We start from the raw sequence: 27,276 nt of genomic DNA on the forward strand, positions 1-27,276 counted from the left end.
TAATTTCAAATAAACATATGCCTTTGGGGAATCGGGTACTTGGTGCACGCTCATTCTGTCGTCTCTGTGTGTTCTGGTGGTTTGTCAGCATGGTCCTGCACTGCAGCTCTTCTTTGACAGGGATTTTGAGGTTACCAGGGTCGGGGCCACTCATGAAGTTAAATTGAGAATGCAGAGTAAATGTCAGTGTGAGTGTGAATGTCACCCAGCTGTAAGGAAACAGAATGAGAATCGAGTTGGAATGACAGGAAACAGAAGTGAATCCCATTGAATTCCATGAAAATCCACTTCTAAGAGAGTTTGTCTCGACTTCGCTAAACATTATAAATGCAAAACATTATGAATCAAATAAAAGACAAATGAAACACATTCAATCATAATGTATGGATTACCATTACATGTTCTGCATCAAATACCAGCTGAAAGGTTCCTTTAACATTTTATGATATTCAGTATTGATAATATATAACACTATGTGTAATCTCAGATATGTGGTAAGAAAATCTGAAAAAAATATGGAATTTCACTGAATTAAATTCAACTTCCTGAATTTTTTTTTTTTTCAAATTCCACTTCCTCAGTTGAATTGGAATTGATGAGTTCATTCATGAATTGACCCCAACTCTGGATGTTACTCATATTTACAGCTTGTGTCACTGTCTGTTTACCTACATATTTGCAATGTGTGGATGATTTGGATGATTGCAGGGGGAAACTATGGAGCAATACTTTTTTACAGCAGCAGATAAGTTGCCTGACCTTTACATACTGTACATGATTACTACATCAAAGATGAAGGATGAAATACACCTCCAGCATAAAAGTCCACACCCTACACTTATCCAGTATATGTAGATAGATTGACATATCTCTATCAATGTGTCACTCCTCCACACAGGCAATGTGAGGTAAAGTGTAAAGTGCAGCAGAATGCAGACTGGGCAATGAAACCATCTACAACACAATACACAATATCAACAGGGTACCAGGTCACTGAAATGGTGCAGTGAGTTGTGTTAAAAACATTAAATAAGTACAAAAACAAAACAAAGTCGACATCACAAAAATAAGAACACAAAAGCAATGTATGGCCTCTTGTAAACTTGTAAATGTGAACATGATGCACATCTGTAAATTCATATATCTGCTTCCTCAATTTCAGTTATTTCCATTGTTGTAATGCTTCCACTTTTTCATGCCGTACACATTAGTATTTTTTTATATATTGACACTGCTTATAAATACTTAAATTAATACATGTATCTATAGCAAATGTGCTTATAGTTCTGTTTACATATACTTTTCTACTTAATATAAACCAAATGGCTGATGTAAGTAAACACTGAAGTTCCCGGGAAAATTCTATTCCGCCAAAAACGACACGACATGAATCTCCCGCCACTGCCCTCTGCCAGCCTATTGACACCGACGTAACGTCCGCCCTTACGCTAGGCCAATGAGAGCACGGGGATCGCCCACGACGACGCGTTCAGGACCAATCAGAGGCCAGCGGCGGGAAGTCCAGCTGATCCGGGGAGGAGACGGAGAAGAAGCTTTTGGCGCAAGAAGTTTAGTTTCAGTCCGCGAAGGAAGAGAGAGCCGCAACACGGATAAGACACACAGAGAGAGAGAGAGAGAGAGAGAGACGACTTCTTCTTTCAAGTTTTCAAACGAGGTAAAGTTTTCACTTACACGTTCGTGTTTACGGCAAGACCTGAGATATTTTGTCGGGCGTGTTTGGAGGAAAGTTTGACGCCGGGGAGCTTTTAGTTTGATGTTTTAGACACGAGCCGGTAGAAGCCGGTCAGCTAATGTTAAGCTAATCTGTCGTCATTAGATAATATTTCACATTCTGGTTTCACGTTAGTTTGTCAGAGTGATTCTCGTCTTTTCAGCGTGTGTTTCAGATGAATACGCAGTAATATTATAATGACGGCCATGGGATATTTGTATGCTGACTCCACTGTTTGGAGCTACGCTGTCTTCTTGGCGCCAATCAACAACATCCGCATTGTTCCCTCTGGCCATTTAATCTAACGTAAAGCTTATTAGTAGTCGTTGTATTCATAGTATTCCCATGATGCCGTAATGCATTTACTACCAATCTGGTGCTTTACCAGTACCAAGCTCATCGGCTGCTGCTGTCATTTGATTATAATCACCTGTTAATTTATTACAAGATGGCCGTGTGCTGATGGAACAGAATACTGTGTTCATCCTGACATACAGCTGTGAACTTACTAATGTTAGATAACTTTCGCAACGCAGAATTTGGATTTTGTGAAAAGTGTCAACCTACAATATGAGTGTTAATTGCGATGTTTGTAAAATACAACTGAATCAACTGTTATTTCTAGATATTAGCAGCTGTGCTAATGGATAATGAAGCTGGTCTGTACATCTAAGGATCATGTTGTCATTTCTGTTCATATTCCCAGTTGTTCCCCTTGGTACTAACACCTTATCCGTCTTGCATGGCTCAGGTTGGAACAGAAAATGCCCAGCACCCGCTCCAAGGGCCCGGCCCAGCCCACGCTGCAGTTCCCCAGGCGCAAGTCCTGCAGGGCGGCGTCCCGCTCCAAGACCCCCCAGCTGGAGGAACCCGCGGACCCCCCCAAACCCCAGCACCCGGTCCTGTCCCCAATCCGGATCGGACCCCTCTCCCCCAGACGCACTGTCACCCTGCCCACCCCTCTCTCCCCCAGACGCCCCGCCGCCCAGCCCACCCCCCTCTCTCCCAGACGCCCCGCCGCCCAGCCCACCCCCCTCTCCCCGAGCCTCTCACCCAGGCTGCCCCTCAGCCCTCGTAAGCGTACAGGTAAGATGCTGCAGACATAACAGGAAGGTGACTGTTACAGTGACTGATGAATTCCAAAGTTCATGAGAGATTTCCAGTATTTCAGCAAACCTGTTTTTTCTCTCTATGCCGATGTCACCAAGACTAATTCCTCTGCCTCTATTGTACTTGGTATTCAATTCAAACTTTATTTCAGACTCACAAAGGGTCCTTTGCATACAAAAAGAAAGAAAACAAGACATACAAAATAAAACCACAACAATACATCATTCAATTTAAAAAAACAGTTCATATGTAGGCTATCTCGCCAGTGTTTTCTGAGCCTGGATGTCTTCCTAGGGCTGGTTAAAGCCTCTATAATGCTGTTCTCGGACTCATCCAAGCGACACATAGAATTGTACATCAGATGTCTTAAGAGTGCCTCACATGTAGGGACACCAGAGAACACAAACAGTTGACTGAGTGATTCTGTATTTTGTCTCCTAAGGTGATGACAATGGCTGCAACCTCGGTGCCAACCTGCTGGGCTCGCCCCCCAAACAGAGCAAGCTGACACTGGCCTCGCCACGAAAACTGGCCTTCGATGAGAACTCGCCGGTTGTGTCCCGCCGAGGCTTGGCCCCGCTCTCGCCCAGGCAGCCCCTCTCCCCGTCCCCGCGGCGGCAGGACGCGCTCGGCAGAAGTCCTGCCCGCCAGAGCTCGGACAAAAAGCAGCCGGTCGTTCGCCTCTTTGCAGAAAGTAAGACCTTTTTGGCTTTTGTTGCAGTTCAGTTTTCCTCAGGTAGAGAACTGTCCTTCTCTAATCCCACCTGCCACAGTGGCTGGTGGAATCCAAAACTTCACCTGTGATTTCTGCGGTTTTTGTCAGCCAAATTAATTTTACAGAGCAGAGAGGAACCTCTTGACGTGGCAGGTCACCAGAGTTTGACTGTTGCTGGTATTAATTCTTACTGCCGTCTTACTGTCAGTTCATCAAGTTTACCCAACTTTGTCTTACCCCTTATCCCTCTCAAGTCTGGCCAAAATGACATTTCTGTCTTTGATCTCATATTTAACTATTTGATGTTTAGATCACATGGTGGAGCGGGCGTTTGCCCTCAGGGCTCCTACACTTGAGAATCAGCTTAGGCTGCTAAATCATTATCATCTTTTAAGTCTCTTCTTGAAACTCACTTTTATAGACTGGCTTTTATGTGATAGCTTTTTTTTTTTTATTGTCCTTTTTGACACTTTTACATTTCTGACTAAAAAAGCGCTTCCTAACTGTTTTTTGAAAAGTGCTATATAAATATGCGTTGTTGTATTTTATGCGCCTATATTACATTTTCCACTCTCATCCAGAGCGATGTAGGATGAGAGCAGGCACACATTCTGTTTAAACTCCCAGGCTGGCAGCATAGCGCTCTCCCCCCCAGCTGACTGAGCTCTCCCCCTGCCCCCCCCCGCAGAGTCGAGGTTCCAGAGCGTGAAGCGGGCCCTCCACACCGCCGTCCCAGAGCGCCTGCTGTCCAGGGAGGCGGAGCGAGCGTCCATCCGCTCCTTCCTGGAGGAGAAGGTGCTGCAGCGCCTCCCCGCCAGCCTCTACATCTCCGGAGCCCCCGGCACCGGCAAGACGGCCTGCCTCAACTGTGTGCTGCAGGAGATGAAGGTGAGGAGGAGCGCTGAGTTAGCCGGTGTGAATATCTGCACGTGACACGCAGTTCATGGTTTACAGGAAAGTCTCCCAAAGTTGTGGAAGATGAGATGTTTAGTGATCCTTGGGGGTCTTTTGGTCATTGCAGCAGCAAAGTATAAAGGTGTATGGATAAAATCTAAAAAGATAAGTTTAAATTTGCATCATTGACACTAAAGTTTCTACTAGGTACAAGGAATTCTCTCTAATCTTTGGTTTTGGACTGTCAAAAGTTTTTGTAAGAAAAAAAGTAACGTGAACAAAGACACTAACCAATATAGGTCATGAAAGTCGTCTGTGTTGATCTTAATACAGACTTAATTCCCCTTTTAGTATCAACAGAAGCTGTTGAGTTTTTCATGTTTCAAGTCAACTTTTTTTCATACAATGGTTTTAGCGAAATCACAAGTTCCTCACAAAGTGCCTTAAAGAGAAACATTCAGAGATTACAAACCCATCACTAATTGAAGTGTGCATATGATTGTATGCCACAATTTCAGTTCCCATAATTGCTAATCATAGAATCTCAGCAATCCTGAAACTTTGCATTTCATGTAGCCGTAGCAGTGCAGCTGTAGTGTGTGTGTGTGTGTGTGTGTACTCATGTCTGAATGTCTCCTCCTGTCCCGTCCCGTCAGGACGAGCTGCAGCCGGTGCAGACTGTGCTGGTGAACTGTATGAGCCTGCGGAGCTCCCAGGCCATCTTCCCCTTGCTGGCCGACAGACTGGGAGCCGCCGGCGGACACAGCAGCAGCCGACTGCAGAGGCTCCTGACCGGCCCGGGGCCCGCTGTGTGAGTGACACGGGGAGGGAGCTGGGAAAAAACGCCTTCGGGACCAGGGCTGGGCGATGATTCAATAGTCTAAATTGATGAAAATGACAAATTATATTTTAAAACTCTGACAAAATGAGGTGTGAAACATTTTTAGAAGCATTATTTGAAAGCTTAAGGATTGTTTGACATCACACCTAACATTACCATTCGGTTCTGTTGGACGATTTAATGATGATTTTAACATGATTTTGCATACATGAGCTGTATTGTGATATATTGATTGGAAAAAAAATCCATGTTATTGATTTTAACCATATCGCCCAGCCCTACACCAGAGCAGAGGTGCAACAAAATAGTGTAGAAGTACAAAATGGGTTTGCACCACACACTCCATTGAAAGTAATAGAAAAAACAATATTTTGTTAAGAATAATCATCCGCTGTAGTGATATGTCCAACAACCTGCTACCAGTAGTGAATACCTCTTTGTATTGAACACCAGTCAAAATCTTCAAATCGGTCACAAAATTAGATCTGGAAAAGTGAGGGACAGAGTGTGGGGCGCTCGTTATCCAGAGGTGTTTTCAACTCCAACCTTCCTCCCCAGGCTGCTTGTCCTGGATGAGATGGACCAGCTGGACAGCAAAGCCCAGGACGTCCTGTACACCATCTTCGAGTGGCCCTACCTGCCCAAGTCTCGCCTCTGTCTCATCGGTAAGAGCCCGCCTTCCCACGGCCAAACTCCTTCAAGTGCCGATCTAGTTTTCTTTGTCTCCAGTGTACTTTTTTCACTTTACTTTTTACCTTTTACTATTTTCTCTTTTTTATGTTTGCTGCTTGGGCACTTGTTGTGGGCTACTGTCTGTGAGAAGTCGTTTTAAACTTTCAAATGGTGTTTCAAGTGTCTCCTTGAATTAAATGCACTTATACGTGGTTTGGAAGTCAATCGAACAACCTGTGGCCGATATGGTACCTCAAAATTCATCCAGATACTGGATACCTGATCAGTGCACCCCAACTTGTTGCCTACACACTTAACATTTGTCATGATTTTGGTATTTTCTGGCGTAATTGTGTGGTGTTTCCGACAACTACCTATTCATTTATAAAACGGACATTAGTATTCCTGCTCTCTATGCCAATCTTCCTCCTACTTCTTCTGCTTTTTCTTCTTCTCTGCATATATTCACCCACTGGTGTAATGGTGAAATGGAGTTTTGGCCTTCAGAACGTAAAATTATTGAAAATTCAACTTTGAATTTGACCTCTCTCAACAGTATTGAAGTAGTTTCAGTTATGCTCACAGCACTAGTGTATTGCATCAATAGTGCGAGTGCAGGTTTTGTCTGTGTGTGTGTGTGTGTGTGTTGCTGCTGCGAGTGTAAACGGACTGTGCTCGGTTGTTGCTGCAGGTATCGCCAACGCTCTGGACCTGACGGACCGCATCCTGCCCAGGCTGCAGGCCCGGCCCCGCTGTCGCCCCCTGCTGTTACATTTCCCCCCCTACAGCCGCCAGGAGCTCACAGCCATCGTACAGGACAGACTCACACAGGTAGTTTGCTTGTGTCGACGTACGAAAATAAAATCTAACGCGTAACAGTGGCTGACAGGAAGGTACAAGCTTCAGTCTGATTGGAGTGGGAGAAAGCGTGTTGTCCATCTAATCTTATATCTCACTTTTAGTTTCCATAATTAATAATCAGAATATTGGGCTTGGGTTAGGAATATTGAAATATTTCATTTAATATAGAATACTTACTGACTTACTGTTGTAAGTATTCTATATTAAGAGTCAAGATGCTGATATAAGATGCCAAAAGTGCAGTCAAAGAAGTTTGTGCCTCAAATCAGGACAAATGATCTTGATTCATAATCGTGATCACAATACCTAGAGAAATAATCTGGATTGCCATTTTGGAAGGAGGCATAGCTCTTTATTTTTTAACCTTAATTTCTGTGAATCAATTAGTTATTTTTTAATACAGTGTACTAGTGAACTAGTAGGCTACGTTCACACTGCTGCTGAAAGTGTCCCAGTTCTGATTCATTTGTTTTTTCCCCTCCTGTCAGGCGTCGGACGAGGGCATCCTGGACGCCTCTGCTGTGCAGTTTTGTGCCAGGAAAGTGTCTGCGGTGTCGGGCGATGCCAGGAAAGCTCTGGATATTTGCAGGTAAGATTTTTTCCCCTGTACACAATAAATTTGACCCCCTGTGGTCTAATAGGCTACCTGTTGAATTTGAGGTTTAGGGCACAAACTGGCATTGTGGTACTATGGAGTGTCATTCCACAAATGAGATCTCCACCATTTTGAAAAGTGATGCTTACATTGATATTGTCCTTTTTGTTTTATAAGGAGCATTGCACATTACTTAACTTTTCAACACTACTTATATACAGTGTTTTGATGTGTAATTGCACCAAATCATGACTGACTTGAATTTGTGTTTTGTGTTTCTTTTCATTTGCAGGAGAGCAGTTGAGATGGTGGAGTCTGATGAGAGGAAGAAAGCCGTCGATCCCACAGCTGAAACTAAAGGTGAGTACAGCCGAGGTTTATCCTCCACTCACTTTTCTGTCATTTATGTTGAATGCCCGACTTCCTGGATAATTAAGGTTTCACACATTCTGGAGCGAGGTTAGTCAGGAAGTTCTCTGAGGGCCAGCTTTGGTTTAAAAAAAAAAAAAAAAAAAAAAAAAAAAGTGTAATTTCTGATTCTGTTGATGTTGCCATACAAATGAAACAAGGCTGCAGAGTAATGGCAGATATGATTATCCAGTTCATTTCACAGCCACTGTAAACAGCCACTGTGACCGGTGGACAACAAAGGTCATCTTCCTGCTCTGACTAACACTAACCGTAGCACCTTTCTGTCCTTGGGTGCGTCCAGTGTCGCGGGTGAGCGTTCCCCAGGTGGCGCGGGTGCTGTCGGAGGTGTACGGCGACCGCATGGCGTCTCCGGCCGGCGAGGGAGAGAGCTTCCCCCTGCAGCAGAAACTGCTGGTCTGCTGCCTGCTGCTGCTCATCCGCAACGGCAAGAGCAAGGAGGTCGGCCTGGGGAAGGTGAGAGAGAGAGAGAGAGAGAGAGGCTGAACACTTCAGACATCACAAAGCTCTGGCTACATTTAGATGTTACAAATGTTATGTTTAATGAAAGAGTAACAGATTCATTTTTTGTTGCTTCTAAAATAAAAACCTTCAAACCTAACTTGAATTAACTGCTGTCCCAGCTAACAAAGACACTAAATGAAAAGACATAGATGTGAAGTTTATATGGTGACATGTTTTTGATAGCACATTTTTCATAGCATGAAATGACAATAATATATCTGTGGTGGGGTTGATAGGGTTTGTTGATCAATACTGATGACAGCTGAGATTTCTGGCTTTCACTCGAGTTTCCAGACGCGCACAAAGCTGCATATATAAATAATAAACATGGCATCCGACTCGCGTCCTTTTGAAAGTTGTGAAGCTGCAGGTTTTGTGATGGGAGGGGTGATTGTTTAAAAAAAGTCTGTGATGGTGTTATTTATTTTCCAGGAAGTAAAAGTCATGGAATTTTGATTTATTGTTAAATAGGTGTGTGTTCTGATATGAAGAATTTGGTGGATAAGTCAGTTTTTTTTTATTTTTAATTTCACTGCGACTTCCCTCCAGCTCCATGAGGTGTACAGCCGCCTGTGCGCCCAGAGGCAGGTGGGCGGAGTCGGTCAGGGCGAGTGTCTGTCGCTGTGCGGCCTGCTGGAGAGCCGGGGCATCTTCGCTCTGAAGAAGGCCAAGGAGGCTCGTCTGACCAAGGTACGCCCAGCCCCCGCCACATCTGAGGCTCAGCTGCCCCTCACACTGAGCAAGTCATGAGTGCAACAGTAGAATAATAGAATCTAGGGCTGCCACTAACAATTATTTTCATTGTAGATTAATCTGTCGATTATTTTCTTGATTAATCGATTAGTTGTTTGGTCTATAAAATGTCATAAAATGGTGAAAAATGTGGATCAGTGTTTCCCAAAGCCCAAGATGACGTCCTCAAATGTCTTGTTTTGTCCACAACCCAAAGATATTCAGTTTACTGTCATAGAGGAGGAAAGAAACCAGAAAATATTCACATTTAAGAAGCTGGAATCAGAGAATTTTGACTTATTTTTCTTAAAAAATTACTCAAACTGATTAACCGATTATCAAAATAGTTGCCGATTAATTTAATAGTTGACAACTAATCGATTAATCGTTGCAGCTCTAATAGAATCATCTTTATTGAGGGGAAATTGGGTCACTGCTAGGGATGGGACGATATATCGAGTTCAGTATATTGCAATACAAAATGTGACGATGCGTATCATGAAGCAGAAAACTGAATGGTGATATCAGCTCCATGTTATTCTGCTGTAGTAATCACTAATGAGACTCTTGACCATCACAGTTTCACAAGCTCTCCATCCAAATTATATTATTGTCACTTTGTAATGACATTTTTAAATTGTTGTTTTCGATCGCTAGAAAGATTTGTCTCTCAGAAATAAACATAATTCTGCAAATTCAAAACAACTTTATTAATCCCACTAGGGGCAATTAGTTACGAGCAGCTTGTTGTACACAGAAAAACAGAGTAACATCCAACAACAAACAAACAATACACCAAGGAGCTAAAATGTGGAATAGAATCTATAAATGTTTATAAATGAACTTGGTAAACACAAAAGATCAGATAAAAAAAAAAAAACGGCGCATTTAAAAGTCGGATTGCAGAGGGGATAAACAATTTTGAATGGCGGTTAGTTTTACAAGGAGGGAAAAAATAATAATAATAATAAATTCACTCACTCACAAGCCGAAATGCTCGCTACTTTCCGGAGGATTTGTTGCTTGCAGAAAAAATTCAGGTCTCTTTGTTTCACTGCGATGATCTGAGAACAGATTTTAACAATGCTGTTCAGACTGTTTCTGTCTTTTTACTGTGAGGCTGTGAAACAAACCAGCAGATAAAAGAAAAACTCAGGAGACTCTCAATAAAAGATCGATAAAAATGAAAAAGGATGATGGGCCTGACAGAAAAGGAGTTTAGTTTCCGGAGGAGGTGAATTCTATAGCCTCAGTGTTCACATCAAATTTAAGATGGTCACCAAAAATAGTACCCAAATATTTGTATGATATGACAATTTCCACACTTTCATTATGTATGATGCACTCTTTGGCTGCATCTGTTACATCTAAAATCAATAATCAGTTCCATGGTTATCTGTCACTATTTTGCCTTTTTATGTGAAGCACATTGAACTTACCTGTGTGTGAAATGTGCTATACAAATAGACTTGACTTGACTAGACTGGTGGCTCAGGATGGAGCAGGACTGACTGGAGCTCTGTGTCTGTGCTGCAGGTGTTCCTGAAGATCGAGGAGCGGGACGTGGAGAACGCCCTGAAGGACCGCACCCTGCTGGGCAGCATCCTGTCCGCAGGTCTGCCCTAACGCCCGGCCTGCTCCTCACCCACTCTTATTTATTTGTGCCTTTTTTATCACTGCTTTTTATGTTGGAGCTATGTTTGTTATGATTTTTTTTTTTTTCTCTTTATTCTCATTTTTGCTGGGAATTTGTACAGCTCACGATGATGTTTCCTGTAACATTGGAAAACGATATTTTCTTTTCTTTTTTTTTCTCTTTTTAACAAAACTGATGTTTATGCATAAATATGGGTTGTTGAAAAATGTTCAACCCCTTACATTGGTTTTGGAATGACAGCTTTGGTTACTGTTGGGAATCACAACATTTCCATTTTTACGCTGTAATAAACACATGTACAGACATTTTAATCAGTTGTGCTTGTCATTGTGTTTCATGTGTCATTCAGGTTTGCCTCGGTGTCTTAAAGTCAAACTTTATTTATCTAAAGCAAATGACGAGTGTCACAAAGTGCTTCACAAGTTGTGTATCTTTATATTTACATGTCAGGCATTTAGCTGTTGCTCTCATCCAGAGTGAATAATCATGGATCGGCAGTGTCTGTCCAGTGAAAGACTGCAAGACTAATGATGAGATTTGTTTGTTCTCTACTCCTTAAAGTCATACTGAGCAGGATTTTCCCACTTGAAATGGCATGAACTCATCCAAAACTTATCCTACTCAGTCATGATTTCTGGTAGTGTGTGACTGTGTGTGTGTGTGTGTGTGTGAGTCTACAGAGAGCCTGCTGCCTTCTGTCTGGACTTTCTTATTTCTGAATGTTCGGGACGTTTCTGTGCGTCGACCTTTTGGCAGCGGGTGTGTCCTCCTGTGTTTACGAGCCGCAGTGAGCAAAATCCTACTCCAATATGCCTTTAGGCAAAGACGATTTGAAATCTGAGTTGTTGGTTTTTTTCACCATTTGAGTAGAAAATTCTCTTAAGTTCTACTAAATGTACAACTGAGTACATGTCTGTTCTCCTAGGCCACACCACCATCTTGTATGAAAATCAGCCCTGAGTTTTATAGGAAACTTGGTTAATTAAACATGATCATGATGCCTGCACTGAGTTATTGCTAGTAAAATTAAACCTTAGTTAAAAAGAACATAAACCTTTTGTACTATTAGGGAAATATATATGAATGCAGCAAGGCTGACTCTCATCGTCCTGATCCTGATCACTGTGTTTCTCCCCTTCCTGTGGATCAGGTAACAGAGTAAAAATCCATCAGTTCTATCATTGCTCTTTTCATTTGATACTTTATGATTCAGTTTTAATGAATTGCAGTTTGTTTAATCATGTATTGGTTGACGGATTCATTCCAGGAAGAAGAAAACTCTGAACTCCACCACTGAACCGAGTGACCCAGTGCAGACTGTAAGAGAGAGAGAGAGAGAGAGAGACCTAAAGAGGAAGACTGGACATTTTCCTGTCTCATCTTGTCTGTCTTCTCTCCCCATCAGTCAGACACACTGCAGCTCAGACAGAAGCCACAGAGGAGCAGGAAGACCTGGTGTGAAGTCCAGTCAGGTTGAAAAAACAAAAAACAGGCCGATATCAAATCAAATTCACAGTCACAGCTCTGAAAAGTAATGCGCCCTAATGTTGTACAATTTTCTATGAATCCAGTGAGGCAGGGATCATGTGACTGAAACAATAAGTAGTTTGACATTGAAATTAAGCGATGGAAAGTAAGGGTGGGTGTGTGTGTGTGAGTGGGGGGGGGGGGGGGCGGGGGGGTGTACATCAATGTACTGTATATATATAAAAAACTGTTTCATATACAGCCACTCAGCTTCATGTTTTTTGCTCATGGTTACTCAAGGCAGGTCAGCTCAGGAGAATGTGCCTCTATTCAAAACCTTAGTTTGATTCAAGTGGAGTAATTAAAGTGTTCATGAGTTACTGTCATAGATGCTAAATACAGCCATAATACTGTTTTTTACTGTGTAGTTAGTTAAATATGTTTAGGATAAAACAACTTGCTTTTGGAACATATTTTGCAGAATCCTGTTTACCAATAATGAAGACAAATAAAACTCAAAACTATTCTTCTGTTCTTATTTCTCACTTTTTAACTACTATCACTGAATGGTTTATAATGAATAGGACCATAACCACCATATGAGCTGTTTATACCCATGCTATCCATTTAAATTCTATGGCGTAGCTTCTGAACACCAGCTGGGTCGTGGTTCACTGAGTACCTAGACATTTCAAAATAAAAGTCTACGTTTGACAGTTCATGTTTGGCTACAAGCTACAGTTTGATTCTTCGCTGTCATCTAGTGTCAAATCCATGAATTGCGAGCACTACCTGCTAATTTTAATTGAAATAGGTTTACTGAAAAATCAAAACGAGTACACGTAAACCGAGTTGGATCATGATTCAAATAACTTGATTCCTGTTTATACATCCTTTTATATTCTTTAATACGCCCCACCTTTTGTGTGGCTTAATAACAGATACCTCCTTCAATAACTCCTCTAACTTTCCTTTATCATAATACATCATTATTTTTAATTGCTACTTCTGCTTGGTGTCAATGTAACCTCAAATTCTGATAAAAATACAGGTGTTCTCATGATTTTGCACATTCAATATAAAAGCTCTACCCTAGAAATACGTACATAATCAAATAATGATGTTAACGTGACCTTAAATTCTGATAAAATAATGGTGTTCTCATAACCTCAAACATTCAATAAAAAGTTATAATCTAGAAATATGTACACAATCAAAAATGGTGTCAATATACTTCTCATTAAAAACACTGACATCATATGCTTGTTAGCTATAATCATCAACATCCCTGTATACTGGATATCATAGGCTACTAATTAAACATTCATGCAGGCCTGCACAGGCCTTCTGGTGAGTCAAAATCTCCCACAATAGGGAGCTGGATATATAGCAGGGTGTGTCTCTTGTTTTGTTGCTCTCTTCCGGGTTGGAGGACGGAGAGGAGTTTGTCTCGTCCTCGAGGATGGGTGTTGGTCCGATGGGGGTAAGGGATTGAAAATGTTTTTAGTCTATAAGTAAATTGAAGTGGACTATTGTGTTTTTGACTGTGCAATTCTCTGTGCATTTCAGTGCGATATTGCAGCATGTTAGTGTGCTTTCAGCTGGTCGGAAGTAGACCTGGTGTGGGAGAGTCCATGCCGACGCAGCAGGTATTCATAGTAGCCGATTGTTTATTGTGTTTTTATATACTGTATATTTTTAGTCTGATAAATAAATGAAGTAATTGTTTTTAATCTAGGTACGGAAGAATGTGAATGCTTAATGTATTAATTGTGAAATTATTGTTTGTGTGTTGCAGTGATTGCAGGAGTCATATCACTGCTCTTGCTGACCGTGATTTGTTTGTTTTATTGTGTTTTTGGCTGGACCGCAACAGCGGGGCCAGCCCTACAAACGCGAATGTCTGTCACTGACTGACTGACTGAGTGATCAAGTTACACCATTGGTCGGCCGTGGCACGTGGCACATCATAGGCTCACAGAGCCAGAAATTTCAGTTTCGTTTTCTCCGCCGTCTAGTTTCTCCGCTGAGATCAGGAGCCCGTTTCTCCCACACAGTAAGCAGGCTGACCAATATCATGCATGTAAGCTGAAGCTTAAGTAGAATCTATACAATTATATCATATCACTGTTTATGTCGATGCATATGCGCGAGCTCAGTCCACCTGAAGCCCCTCTGTTCTGAGAGCGACACAAACAAGCATGGAGGTTTCATCACGCCGACGGCTTACTGCCGACCTTCCCGAAGTTTCCCGGGGCCACGGTTCCGGCCAGTGCCACTAGCTGGCCGCCGATTTGTTCCCGATGATCCGGCCGAGATTTCGGCCGGGGTCCCGACGACGATGCGCCCCCGGTGTCCGGCGAACAGCGTTTTCGGCACCGACGGGTAACAGAGCGCCTGGCGCTTGGATTGACAGGATCAATGCGGGCCGTGGGCGCGGTGGAGACGACAGCGGTGGAGAGAGAGACGGGACGCGCTGGAACGATCGGTATGGATGTATGGACTATTATTCTGTATTAGCAGTCTACAGCGGAGTTAGTTACACCATTGGTCGGCCGTGGCACGTGACACACTCATACACGGTCCAGCCATATACTAGGTTTTGACCTAGTCTTGTTTTATTAGTCCGCCCGGGTCTTGCAGGACTCTATAGGACGAAAATAATTGGGAGGTCGTCCTGTAAGGGCGGACTAAAACATTATTTATGTTTGTTTGTTGTTTGTTCATGCCCACACTTCTCAGTTCCCTGAAAGACGCGTGTAGCTTGTATCCTGTTAGACCGAGAACCTATATGAGTGTCTCACCTGTTTGCTTATATACTTGCACGTGTGACGTGGAGTGTCCACAAAACCTAGTGTGAAACGTTGTAGTGCCCTGTGTCCTGGAGTGTGGATCTTATCACTGGTAGAGAATAAACTTTCTCGGTTAACTAGTATACAAAGAATACGGAGCGAGGCTCAGGGGACGCGGGAAGTGTGCTTCTTTGTCTGGTTATTGTTTTGTACTGTCCCTTGTTTTGCAATAAACCCTGGCATTTGCATTTTCTATTTAACACCGGTTTTTGTCATAGTTATTTGGAGTGGGCCCCACCACACCTTGCCTTCTGAAAATATCCTGTGCAGAGAGGCATAAGCGGGTGTAACATGTATATGTCCACATAACAGACAGCGAGTTAGCAAATCCAGATCCATGTCAACCTTCTCCAAAACAACTGAAGTGAACGGATCCTGGTTCTTTAGAGTTCCAAAAAGAAATTTCAATATAAAAGTCTACGTTTGACAGTTCATGTTTGGCAACAAGCTACAGTTTGATTCTTCGCTGTCATCTAGTGTCAAATCCATGAATTGCGAGCACTACCTGCTAATTTGAATTTAATCTCTCATTCTCTCTCCAGAGGAAAACTCTGCTCCATGTCAGTCTTCTCCAAAACAACTGAAGTGAACAGGTCCTGGTTCTTTAGAGTTCCAAAAAGAAATGACCACAAAATTACTCCAATCAGCTCATGCAGCTTAATCCAAGTGTTCTGAAGCCAAACTATTGCACCATGAGTCTAAAACACCCATATTTACACCAGTGTTTAGCACAAATCTTCACTAAAACTGTTGCTTTTGAAAGCGTTCATGCTGGTGTGCTCCCACACATCTCTGTTCACACCAGAAGCCCTTTGTGTTCAGGCCTGGGTGGCCTGATAAGAGCTGCACTTCCTGCTGTGGCCACAGGGAGGAGACACAACTGGCATGAAGTTTTCTGCATGATGACTCTTCAGCTAGGCACCAGGGTTGGGATCAATTTACTGTCAGTTCACTCAATTCAGAATAAAAATCAAAACTGCAGTTCACTTCTACAACAGCAGAGCCTTCATCATTCTCTATATTACCTTTATAGATTGTATACAATAACCTTTTATATGGCAAATAAATCCAGGGTTTTCAATGTGAAGAAAATCCACTGTGATTTGATTGAATGGTGAAGTGTTACTCCTGTGGTTGATATCGATGTGGTACTATCAGGAACTATCATCTTGACTATTAAAGTTGGTGATTTCCCAGCATTCTTTGTGTCATGTATGTTAAAGATGTAAAGAGGAAGGAAAACTGGTCATTTTGAACAGGTAGTGTCTCTGTTTGTTGACCACAGAAGTGCCACACAACAAGTTCCCCTTCAAGACGGCATCCTTCTCTTCTGTGAGAGACTCTTTGTTTTATATCTTAGTTTAGAGATTTAACAAACATTTGAAAGGTTACATTTTACTGAATTTATTATTATTTTGCAGACCAAAAGACTGATATACTTCTCATGTTACGTCCATTATCTCCCTGCTGATGTGTTTTAACGTCTCTGAAGCCTCGACAGAGAGAGGAGAGGACCAGCTATGAGTTTTACAGCGGCAGCAAGTGGATTTCTTGTCTTCCTTCTGTCTGTGTCAGGTATTGTATAATTACATTTACAGTTCAGAGGTTTTGCTGGTGCTCCAATCCACAACAATTTACAATGAGAACAACAATAGAATAAGCCAACTGTTCTTGTGTAGGCTGTTCAAATCTTTTTTAAATGGACTCAAATGGTTATTCATCGATTTTATTTCTGTTTTGGAAATTGCCTGACGCTCATCAATATCAGCAAAATATAGCAGAAAGTGTTATAATTTTGTCAAACAAGGTCTGGGGTTATTAAAAAAAAATAACACTGATTCTTTTTGCTGTTTTTTCAAATGATTTCTCATGTTATCTTTATGGCATTTCTTCTTTACTGAAAGAGAAACAAGAAGTCTGGGAGAAGGGGGGGGGGGGGTCATGTGATAGTCTTTAACTCTGGTTTCTCATATCAAAATGATTATATTATCATTGTGTATCCATACTAAACCCTACCAGTTGACTTTATGATGTTCTCACATCAGTTTGCCATCTACATGTATGTTTATTACTAATGGGCCTTTGAGTTTTCTGGGTGTCACATGGTGGCTTTGGATACTTAGACACAAACATTTATCCACAGTTTCGTTTCACACTTCACTCAGCAGCAACATGTGAACAACGCCTTTTTTATTTAATGACCAGGACATAGAACATAGATACATAAAAGAGAAAAACAAAAACATAAAACAAAGATGTAAAAATATATGGGGATAACAAAAAAAACATGTAATGACAGTTTACATGGGACAACAAAGGCCAACATACAATCTAGATATGCAATAATCCAATACCATAATCAAACAAGAACAAGGGGGGAGGGGGGAGCTTACACATTATAAGTGACTAAGACAGTGTCATACCAAAGGGATGAGTAATTGTTTGGTGACTGGTAGAAGAGGTGGGAGAAATCAACTACTAACTGTAGAAATTGAAACCATTGAATGATCTGTTCCAGCATTTTCAAAATGACACTGATTGGCCAAATGGAAGTGCAACAGCATTTGTTTACTTGTTACTGATTGGCCCATGGGGTGCCTGCATCATTCGTGGGGGACGACATGTTTACTTGTACTTGATGAACAGAATACAACAGAGAAGTACTGCTGCTCTACTGCTCCACCCCGGAGAGAAATTTGGTTGGAAAATTCCCAAAGCCACAGCACTTAGTGGTCACAAATATTCAGCTATCAGAAATGACAGATTGATCTGGCACTTGGCTTTTTGGAGTTTTCTTGTTACATTTTACATTACATTCAGATTTTAGGCATTTGGCTGACACCCTTAACCAGAGTGACTTACAGTAGAGTACAATAGTAGAATCAGTTTGAATTCTCAGATCGGCAACATTACCAGCAACTGATAGCACAGCACCTAGTGGTCACTAATATTCCTGTGTCTGTAGAATGATAACATATTATAATCAAGCCTTACAAGATGCATATTCAGTTCTACTTAGATAGATGTATAATGAGGAAGTTATATAACAGCTGCTGATCAGCACTTGTTATTCTGAGGAGTTTGAAGCTTATCCACAAAATTCCCCTTTCCCAAAAACATCTTGGTACTAAGATACTCTCTGTTTCACTGACTTAACATTGGTGCTGAGATGATGTGAGTGTCGAAATGGTTATGGGAAATGTAGTCCAGGTCTCCGGCAGGTTCACAAACTGCAGCAGCTCCACTACAGATGAAAGTCTGTCCTCTAATGTTTTTATGAATCTGATTCTGGTTTCTGATGTGCTCTGTGTTACAGTGGTACAGGGTCAGCATGGCTGGGGAGTGACTTACACTCCTACTGAGATCTGTGCCTTAAAAGGATCAACAGTGGACATACGCTGCACCTACAGATACCCAGCCTACCTAGATGGCCTTACTGTCACAGCTGAAAAAACATTATGGTTTACTAAACAGGAGGGTGATGAACCTGTGGATCTGAGAACAGACTCAGAGTATGAAGGTCGTGTGGAGTATCATGGTGATCAGAAGAACTGCAGCCTGAGAATCACAGACCTGAGAGAGACTGACTCAGCTGTGTACAAGTTCAAGTTCATAACAAACCATCCAACTGGGAAATATACTGGTTCACCTGGAGTCACTGTGACTGTCACAGGTAACATTTTGATCAGATGATTTGTTAATTCAGTTCCAAATATAGTTCAACATTTAAGAAATGCTATTGCGTGTGTGTGTGTGTGTGTGTGTGTGTGTGACTGGTAAGTAAGTAAATCTTTATTTATATAGCACCTTTCAAAACCATAGTTACAAAGTGCTGTACAAGAGTGAAAGCATAGAATAAAAGCTACGCAAAAGAGTAAAATATCCACAAATAACTGTAAGTATACATGCACATATACAAAAGTATATACATATAGATACACATACATCCCACATACATACACACAGATATACAAACATACATGCATATAAACATATCCATGCATACATACCCATACACAAACGTTGTATGGGTATGTAACGTGGTAACGCTTTATTTTCCAGAAAGGAACTGTTAATTTCTTAGGAAGTTTCTTGGAAAGAACCATGAAATGATGTAGTGGTTATATAGGAAATGTAAGGAGCAGTCTGGTGAGTCGATAAGATACTGTCAATTTCTAAAAGAATTTCCTGGAAGGAACTGCAAAATTATAAACTGTTTATTGGAAAAATAATAGGCAGAGGTCAATTATCAGGAGTCATTATTCATAGAATTATATAATATAGTTATTTGTTGAATTCTTAGTTTTAGTTAATTTCAATTTTTCTATATAACTACTACATAATTTCATGGTTCTGTCTGGGAAACAACAGAAGAAATTGGAGGAACTTTCCAACTACCATTGAACTCCTTCTATATTTTCCTTCTAATTAGAACATCATTTCATGGTTCTTTCCAGGAAACTTCCTAAGAAATTAACAGTTCCTCTCTAGGAAATTATTAGGAAATTGCAGACCTGGAAAATAAAGTGTTACCGTGTGATTGAGTATTTAGTCTCCAATGACATTTCTGTTCCTTGTTCACATATCCAGATCTCAAGGTGCAGGTGACCAGATTATTAGTCCACCAGTCTTATACCCGGGCAGAGCTGAAGTGTCACAGCAGTTGTCGTCTAGCTGGTTCTCCTTCCTACGTCTGGTACAAGAATGGACAGAATATTAGGGGAGAAACTTCTTCTTCTTATACAGGCTACTTTGGTCCTGAAGACAGCTATTCCTGTGCTGTAAACGGATATGAGGCTTCCCGCTCTCCTTCAGTGTGTGAGTTTACTCCACAGTGTGTCACTGACATAACGCCATCTGGTGGAGCCTTTTACCTAATGTACTGTACCATGACTGCATGTATTAAGGTTAGGCTATGTAGAATAGGTATGCTATTTTGTCTTGCTAAAATCTGCTGTTGTGTGTCTTGTGTTTTCCCTGATGTTTGTCCTATATCATTCTGTTCTATGGTTGATTCTTGATCAGTTATATGTTTTTAGGCTAATTTTCTGTAAAGTCCTTTGAGTCATGCATGTGATAAATAAACAAACTTGAACTGGATTTAATATGGGTGTGACCCCAGTGGGAATCCCCCCTCCTCCCCTCAGTTTGTCTTTCTGAATATTTGCCTATCAGCTTCATTCACAAGCCTGCTTCTCTAACCTTCAGGATCCTGCCATCCCACAGCTATGAATTATTGACCATTTAAATAAATTCTATGATAAAACACATCCTCATCTTAAAGTTAATGTATGTTAATATCATATTTTCCAGATTCTCCGAAGGTTCCCTCAGTGTTGGTGAGTCCCTCTGGTGAAACAGTGGAGGGCAGTTCAGTGACTCTGACCTGCAGCAGTGATGCCAACCCAGCAGCTACTTACACCTGGTACAAGAAGAATGGAAATCCAGACCATGAACCTTTCAGTACAGAACCACAGCTTGACTTTGTTTCCATCCAGTCCTCTGACTCTGGAGAGTATTACTGTGCAGCTGAGAATGAGTTGGGGGCAAAGAGATCTGACACCATCACTATTAATGTGAAATGTGAGTGAGACTACTGTTAAAGCAACAAACACCTTAAATCTGTCAACTCGGGAGATGGAGATGAAGTGCCTTGCTCAAGGACACAGTGACAGGAGATATTTACTTATTCACGGTTGCCAACAAGATTTTCCCAGGCTGGCTAGTGTAAAAGCCACAAACAGCTTAAATCTGTCAACTTGTTTTTAGCCTTTATTAACCAGGGAAAGGTTTTTCTTAGCATGTATGTTTTTTTCAGCTCTGCCCTGCTTCCCTTTCACAACTGGGAGCTGCCCAGTACAACCACATTGTGTGACTGTAGTTCACTGAGCAGCTCCACTGCAGCACTTGGAGATGAAGTGCCTTGCTCAAGGGCACAGTCACAGCAGATGTTGAGGGACAGGAGAGCATTATTTCACTTACATTCACTGTTACCAACAAGATTTCCCACCCACATATTTACTACTTATTATTTAAATACAGTATGTGAACTTGTTAAAACACATCCTCATTTTTATAATTAATCCATGTTAATCCATGTCCTCCAGATGGTCCCAAGAACACTTCAGTGTCGGTGAGTCCCTCTGGTGAAACAGTGGAGGGCAGTTCAGTGACTCTGACCTGCAGCAGTGATGCCAACCCAGCAGCTACTTACACCTGGTACAAGGAGAACCGAACACTGCATCAAGGACCAGAGGAAAGTTACAATTTCACCTCCATCAGCTCTGAGGACAGCGGGACGTACCACTGTCAATCTGACAATCAATACGGACAGTTCAACTCTTCCTCTCTATTCATAGATGTCCAGTGTAAGTGTCTTTCTTTGAACAAATCTGTTTTCATCTATATTAATGTTGTTTCTACACTTGTTTTATTTTTCTGTAGCCATGGTTTTGATTAATGTCTGCCATTTGTATTGTTTAATTTAGGCCTATTGGATGTGGAAACATCCTAACATAAGCAATGTTTCCACATTGCTTATGTTAGGATTCTTCTTCTTGTTTTTCTAGTCCTAGTCCAACTAATCTAAATCTCCTCCACTACTCAAGCTACAAAAATGACACTGATCGGCCAGATGGGGGCGCTATAACAAGCAATTTTACATTTTGGCCCATAACTCCTGAGCCGTAAGGCCTACAATCAATATTTTTCCCCTCAAATTTCTTAGCTCAAGCCAAATCTATTGCGCATACGCATTTTCATTTCCACCATGATAGTTTTTCCACCATTTAGATTTTTATGCAAATCCCAGTTTTTCACAATTTCTCCCACAAACTTGATCCAGTCTCAGTAAAATGTTGCACACACACACACAGCACATATGGACTTCCTAGATCACAGTTATTACCCAGAGTTTTGAATATCCAAACCGTTTGGCCGTGGTGCACAAATTAAGTTGAAGGCGAAGATGCACAAACAGGAAGGGGGGGATAATTCCTAAATGCTTTGTGTTAGAGCAACCAAATTTGATAAATAGGTTTCAACTGTCCCTCACTACCGAGGCAACAAAAAAAAACTCAGTAAGCCAGATGGTGTCATTTTAACATGCAACTTTACATTTTGGCCAATAACTCTTACACGATAAGGCCTAGAATAAAAAAGAAATCTTCATATTCCATGGCTCAACAGAGACATTCCACATCTTGGTTTTCATCTCAGCCTTGTCAGTTTTCCGCCATTCTGACTTTTGTGCAAAATCTATTTTTCATTATTTCTCCTGCAAAGTTGATCAAATCATAACAAAATTTTGCTCACAGCATATATGGACTTCCTAGATCATGGCTATCAGCCAGAGTTTTGAAAATCCAAACCGTTTGGCCGTAGTACAGAAATGAAGTTGACAGCGATGTCACATAATCAAGAACTGATGCATACTTCCCAGCAGTGTGTCAGACCACATTTGGTCATGCTCCATAGCGCCTCCATCAGGCCAATCTTGCAAAAGCACCTTTTTTTTTATTTCTCCCACAAAAAGTTGCCTCACTCTCCATCAAATTTTACACACAGCATATTTCATTATAAACTGCCTGCATCTTCTTTGTATCACAGAATTTTGATACTTAGAACCATTTGGCTGTGATGCAGAACAGAAGATGCACATAAACAGGAAGGAATGCATAGTTCCTTAATCTGAAAATGTCTGAGCAGCCAAACTTAATATGAATATTTGAGACCTAAAATTTATTAGACCACGTATGTGCTCTATAGCTTCACCATATGGCCAAAAACTGGCAAAGTTGGACCTGCAGTTGCAGAACTTTCACCAAAATGTTCTAAATCTTAAATCTTTGAAATGTAGAAAACTTCAAAAATTATGAATCAGGCCTACATTCTCACTGTCAAATCATTTGCCCCATGGCCTTGGACTAATGGAAACTTGTGGCTATTTTGTTAACATTATTATTGGTACTACTAGTAGTAGCTGCAGTGGTAGTAATGGTGGTAGTACTAGGAGTAATAGTAATAATAGTACATTCAATTCAATGCAAATTAAAATGACTTAATTTTCCATGAGGAACTTTGTTTATGCAGTGTACAGACAAGACAAATAGGACAATCACAAAACAATCTTGACTCGGTCATCAACATAATAGGTAGTCCTTGTCTGTGACCGTAAAAATACTAAAAGAGACTAAGAATAAATACACAATACTACTAAGAATAAAATGCACACTACAGTCCTAGGGGCAGTAATGGTCCATTGTCCATGGTACATTCTAATACTCACAATATGAAGTTCTATATATCTTATAATGTTAGATGTAAATGAATCGTGTCTCTATACATATTGCCCTCCAGATGCTCCGAAGTTTCCCTCAGTGTTGGTGAGTCCCTCCGGTGAAACAGTGGAGGGCAGTTCAGTGACTCTGACCTGCAGCAGTGATGCCAACCCAGCAGCTACTTACACCTGGTACAAGGAGAATGAAGCCTCACCAAAAGCATCAGGACAGACCTTCACCATCACTAACTTCACATCTGAACACAGTGGGAATTATTACTGTGAAGCCCAAAACAGGAGAGGACGTCATACCTCCACCTTACAGTTGACTGTTGTGGCAGGTAAGGTACGCCCGTTCACCTACACACACACCTCTGTCCTGCACCAGAAGCCATGCATGTCTTAATGTAACACACCATCACTGACTTCAGACCTGAGACCAGGAACCAGGTAGACTGATTAAAAATAATTAAGAAAGATGAATTATGGAAAGAAAGTCATTTGAGGTTCAGCGCGACTGGATAAAGGTTTTTGTTTTATTTCTGCTAGTATTACTATTATTACTGAATTATGTCTTTGCTTTATTGAAATCATTATTTTTTGTTTTTATTGAAATATGTTACACTAGAAATGCAGGGTTTGACTGATATGGGTTTTAAGAGACTGATACCAATACAGATATTTTTAGACTGAAGTCACTGATATCTTGTGTCGATGTCCAATATCTTTAAATATGACGCTTTTTTCAAGCTAGAAAATAAAAAATATTCAGTATTCTCCAGAATCTTATTCTTGTGGAAGAGCCTCTGGAACAGCATTTAGCAGCTCTTTAAGACAGAGACTCACCACACCTATTCAGTGGTAGGGGAAACTCTGGGATACATTAGGCCTTTAAATGAATAATTAATTTACATAACAATAATAATTAAATATATATTAAATGTCATGTCAGGTTTTCCAGACTATTTTTCTGTAGCTGTGGTCAGGAGGAACCTCCATCATATCAGAGGTGGACGACACTGACTGATATCTGATATTTCAATATCAGCCATCAAACTGATATATTGATCCACCCCTCCTAGTAAGGTATATCTCATATCTGTCTATCTCCATTTCTAGGGAAAGGAACAATATATATAACTGCAGCCATTGTGGCTCTCATCGTCCTGATCCTGATCGCTGTGTTTCTCCTCTACCTGTGGATCAGGTAACAGAGTAAAAATCCATCAATTCTATCATTGCTCTTTTCATTCGATACTTTATGATTCTGTTTTAATGAATTGCAGTTTGTTTAATTATGTATTGGTTCACTGATTCATTCCAGGAAGAAGAAAACTCTGAACTCCACCACTGAACCGAGTGACCCAGTACAGACTGTACAGGTGAGAGAGAGAGAGAGAGAGAGCGAGAGAGTGAAAGAGAGAGAGAAAGAGAGAGAGAGAGAGAGAGAGAGCGAGAGAGTGAAAGAGAGAGAGAGAGAGAGAGAGAGAGAGAGGAAGACTGGACATTTTCCTGTCTCATCTTGTCTGTCTTCTCTCCCCATCAGTCAGACTCTGGTCCTGAGTATGAGAACCTCACTGCAGCTCAGACAGAAGACACAGAGGAGCAGGAAGACCTGGTGTGAAGTCCAGTCAGGGTGAAAAATCACTTAATCTTTGCAAACATGATTTAAACAATGAAAATGACCCAAAAAACCCATCTAGGTGGGCTTGAACCACTAATTAGTGAACAACTTCAATCACTTCCTTTTGGGACATATTGTGCAGAATCCTGTTTTATTTACTAATAATAAAGACAAATAAAACTCAAATCTGTTTCTCTATTCTGCCTTATTTCTCACTTTCTCGCTGGTATTTCGGCTGATTCATGTCACAGTGTAACAGTTTTTTATTACTCTTGTATTTGCCAATGGTATTATTATTCTTCTGCTTCTTCCTACAAGGAAATCTGCCTTCCCATGCATGAAAATAAACCAAACTTTGCACATAGGTCCAGTCCCATGCCAAACTTCCTAAACTGGAATTGTGGGCTAATAGTCCTGATGGTGGCGCTTCAGCAACCGTCTAAAGTTTAAAACTTTGAAAATTCATAACAAATCAGTCGTACGTGCTACGGCTTTGCAACTTTCACCAAAATGTAGGCCCAAGTGAGCAGAAATGTTCAGATGCTTCGAGCTGGCAGGAATTATGAAGTCCATCACTCTGTTTTTCTCAAAAACTGTAAAACTAATTACGCCTATCTCCTCCCACATTTTTTGCTCAATTGACACCAAACTTTTAGTACGTTATTACTCTTATTCAGCTTTCTGATACCTTTTGTACTTTTTGAGTAATCGCAGTTTAAGTTTTATACTTTTTTCAACCTTTATAATGGGACCCTATGGAGCCTGCCTAGAGTGTGTGATGTCTCTGTAGCTAACTCTCTCTAGCAGACTTTACAAGAGCCACAGCCACATCCTCCTGAGCCACAGCCGTGTAGAGCGGGTCGTCCACCAATCAGAAGGTCGGTGGTTCGATCCCCGGCTCCTCCAGTCCGCATGTCGAAGTGTCCTTGGGCGAGATACTGAACCCCAAATTGCTCCCGATGGTTGCGCCAGCACCCTGCGTGGTAGCTTGCCGCCATCGGTGTATGAATGTGTGTGTGAATGTGTGAATGGGTGAATGGGTGAATGTAGGCATGTTGTAAAGCGCTTTGGATAAAAGCGCTATATAAATGCAGTCTATTTACCATTTACAAGCTGTACTTTTTGCTAAATTCACACATTTTAAAACTGTGACAGTTCACACAACTTTAATACTACATACACATATTATACATCAAACCCTTCAGCTGCTTCTGCTCTCGCTCACAATGTCAATATATAAGTGATGCGATGTATAGTTTTTGAGATATTAACGTTTGTTTGACACCAGTGTTCCACTCTTTTTCACAGTAGTTTCTGCTGCTCTGCTGCTCTCTTACACATGCAGCTCTTCTGCTTTTTTCACTCTTCTCCATTTAAACATGTCTTTTACATATATTCATACCTTTATACTTCTTAGTATTATTACATTTTAGTACATTTCTAACATTATTACTTGTCACTGCCTTCCTACTCTTCATACTACTAGTACCTTTCAGCTTTTCACATAAGCCTCCCTACTAACTATCTCTCCTGATGCCCCGGACAGATAGTTCGTTAGCCTTTGTACTCTTCCTACCAACTACATATTTTTATACCTTTTTACTTCTTAGTACTGTTACATTTTAGTACATTTTCGAACATTTCCACTCTACTGCACAGTACTTTCTGCTGCTCTGCTGCTCTCTTACACATGCAGCTCTGCTGCTTAATTCACTCTTCTCGATTTAAACATGTCTTCTCGATTTAAACATACCTTTTTACTTCTTAGTATTATTACATTTTAGTACATTTCTAACATTATTACTTGTCACTTTCTGTTTTTTTTTCTACTGAATATATACCTACTCTTCATACTCCTTGTACCCCTCCCCTCTTACAAAATAGCCTTCCTACTAACTATCGTTAGTAGGATAGTTTGTTTGCCTTGCTACTCTTATAGTATTCAGACTCTTTCCACCTTCCAGCTGTTACACATAAGCCTTCCTACATATTTTCTTACTTTTGTACTTCTTACTATTATGACATTTTAGTGCATTTCTAACATTATTACTTATCACTTTGACTGTAATGGGCAGACCAGACAGGGACCCAAATGCAGACACAGGAAACAGAAGTTTGTGCAGAAGAATTTACTAGCCGTTGAGAGAAAGGTGCAAAAAACAATCCAAACAAGATGACAAAAAAAACAAAAAAAAATCAAGGCAGGCAGAATGACAGAAACCAAACTGACAGAAATAGTCAAATAGCGAGAAAGCTAGTCCATACATCACACTAGACAATCCAGCAGGGAACAAAGGCACAAGGTCAGGTATA

The 27,276-nt window shown here is 41.0% G+C and overlaps 2 protein-coding genes across 4 annotated transcripts; both read left to right on the top strand.

The window, feature by feature from the left end:
• Positions 1–1,594: 1,594 nt before the first annotated feature.
• On the top strand, positions 1,595–11,033 carry cdc6 (cell division cycle 6 homolog (S. cerevisiae)). 2 transcript variants are annotated; one of them, XM_071539329.1, is made up of 12 exons: positions 1,595–1,675; positions 2,484–2,818; positions 3,285–3,536; positions 4,246–4,445; positions 5,108–5,262; positions 5,851–5,957; positions 6,656–6,795; positions 7,314–7,414; positions 7,713–7,780; positions 8,106–8,305; positions 8,903–9,043; positions 10,622–11,033. In XM_071539329.1, exons 2-12 carry the CDS (start codon positions 2,497–2,499, stop codon positions 10,709–10,711), a joined length of 1,776 nt encoding a protein of 591 aa, XP_071395430.1. In that variant the 5' UTR covers positions 1,595–1,675; positions 2,484–2,496; the 3' UTR covers positions 10,712–11,033. The 2 variants fall into 2 exon arrangements, with proteins under 2 accessions (XP_071395430.1, XP_071395431.1); XM_071539330.1 differs by having other exon boundaries at positions 8,133–8,305.
• A 2,605-nt stretch (positions 11,034–13,638) lies between these two features.
• LOC139661028 (B-cell receptor CD22-like) lies at positions 13,639–25,129 on the top strand. 2 transcript variants are annotated; one of them, XM_071539343.1, is made up of 13 exons: positions 13,639–13,692; positions 13,779–13,858; positions 14,008–14,697; positions 16,347–16,393; positions 16,554–16,636; positions 18,378–18,734; positions 19,652–19,879; positions 20,375–20,644; positions 21,169–21,429; positions 23,420–23,680; positions 24,459–24,546; positions 24,664–24,721; positions 24,886–25,129. In XM_071539343.1, the coding sequence occupies exons 5-13, from the start codon at positions 16,582–16,584 to the stop codon at positions 24,961–24,963; spliced, it is 1,656 nt and encodes a 551-aa protein (XP_071395444.1). In that variant the 5' UTR covers positions 13,639–13,692; positions 13,779–13,858; positions 14,008–14,697; positions 16,347–16,393; positions 16,554–16,581; the 3' UTR covers positions 24,964–25,129. The 2 variants fall into 2 exon arrangements, with proteins under 2 accessions (XP_071395444.1, XP_071395445.1); XM_071539344.1 differs by having other exon boundaries at positions 13,653–13,858.
• The last annotated feature ends 2,147 nt before the right edge of the window (positions 25,130–27,276 follow it).

This window comes from Centroberyx affinis, unplaced genomic scaffold (assembly GCF_046629955.1).
Source record: "Centroberyx affinis isolate AG114_WGS23_722 - 3 ecotype Tasmania unplaced genomic scaffold, CSIRO-AGI_Caff_v1 ptg003436l_1, whole genome shotgun sequence".
NCBI classification, from domain to species: Eukaryota; Metazoa; Chordata; class Actinopteri; order Beryciformes; family Berycidae; genus Centroberyx; species Centroberyx affinis.

Excerpts from the sequence above, each read along its gene's own strand:
- cdc6 (XM_071539329.1), top strand. The coding sequence starts at position 2,497 with ATGCCCAGCACCCGCTCCAAGGGCCCGGCCCAGCCCACGCTGCAGTTC. Across the intron at positions 2,819-3,284 it reads CAGCCCTCGTAAGCGTACAG|GTGATGACAATGGCTGCAAC; the intron begins GTAAGATGCTGC and ends TTGTCTCCTAAG. Across the intron at positions 5,958-6,655 it reads GTCTCGCCTCTGTCTCATCG|GTATCGCCAACGCTCTGGAC; the intron begins GTAAGAGCCCGC and ends TTGTTGCTGCAG.
- LOC139661028 (XM_071539343.1), top strand. The coding sequence starts at position 16,582 with ATGAGTTTTACAGCGGCAGCAAGTGGATTTCTTGTCTTCCTTCTGTCT. Across the intron at positions 16,637-18,377 it reads CTTCCTTCTGTCTGTGTCAG|TGGTACAGGGTCAGCATGGC; the intron begins GTATTGTATAAT and ends TCTGTGTTACAG. Across the intron at positions 19,880-20,374 it reads TTCCCGCTCTCCTTCAGTGT|ATTCTCCGAAGGTTCCCTCA; the intron begins GTGAGTTTACTC and ends CATATTTTCCAG.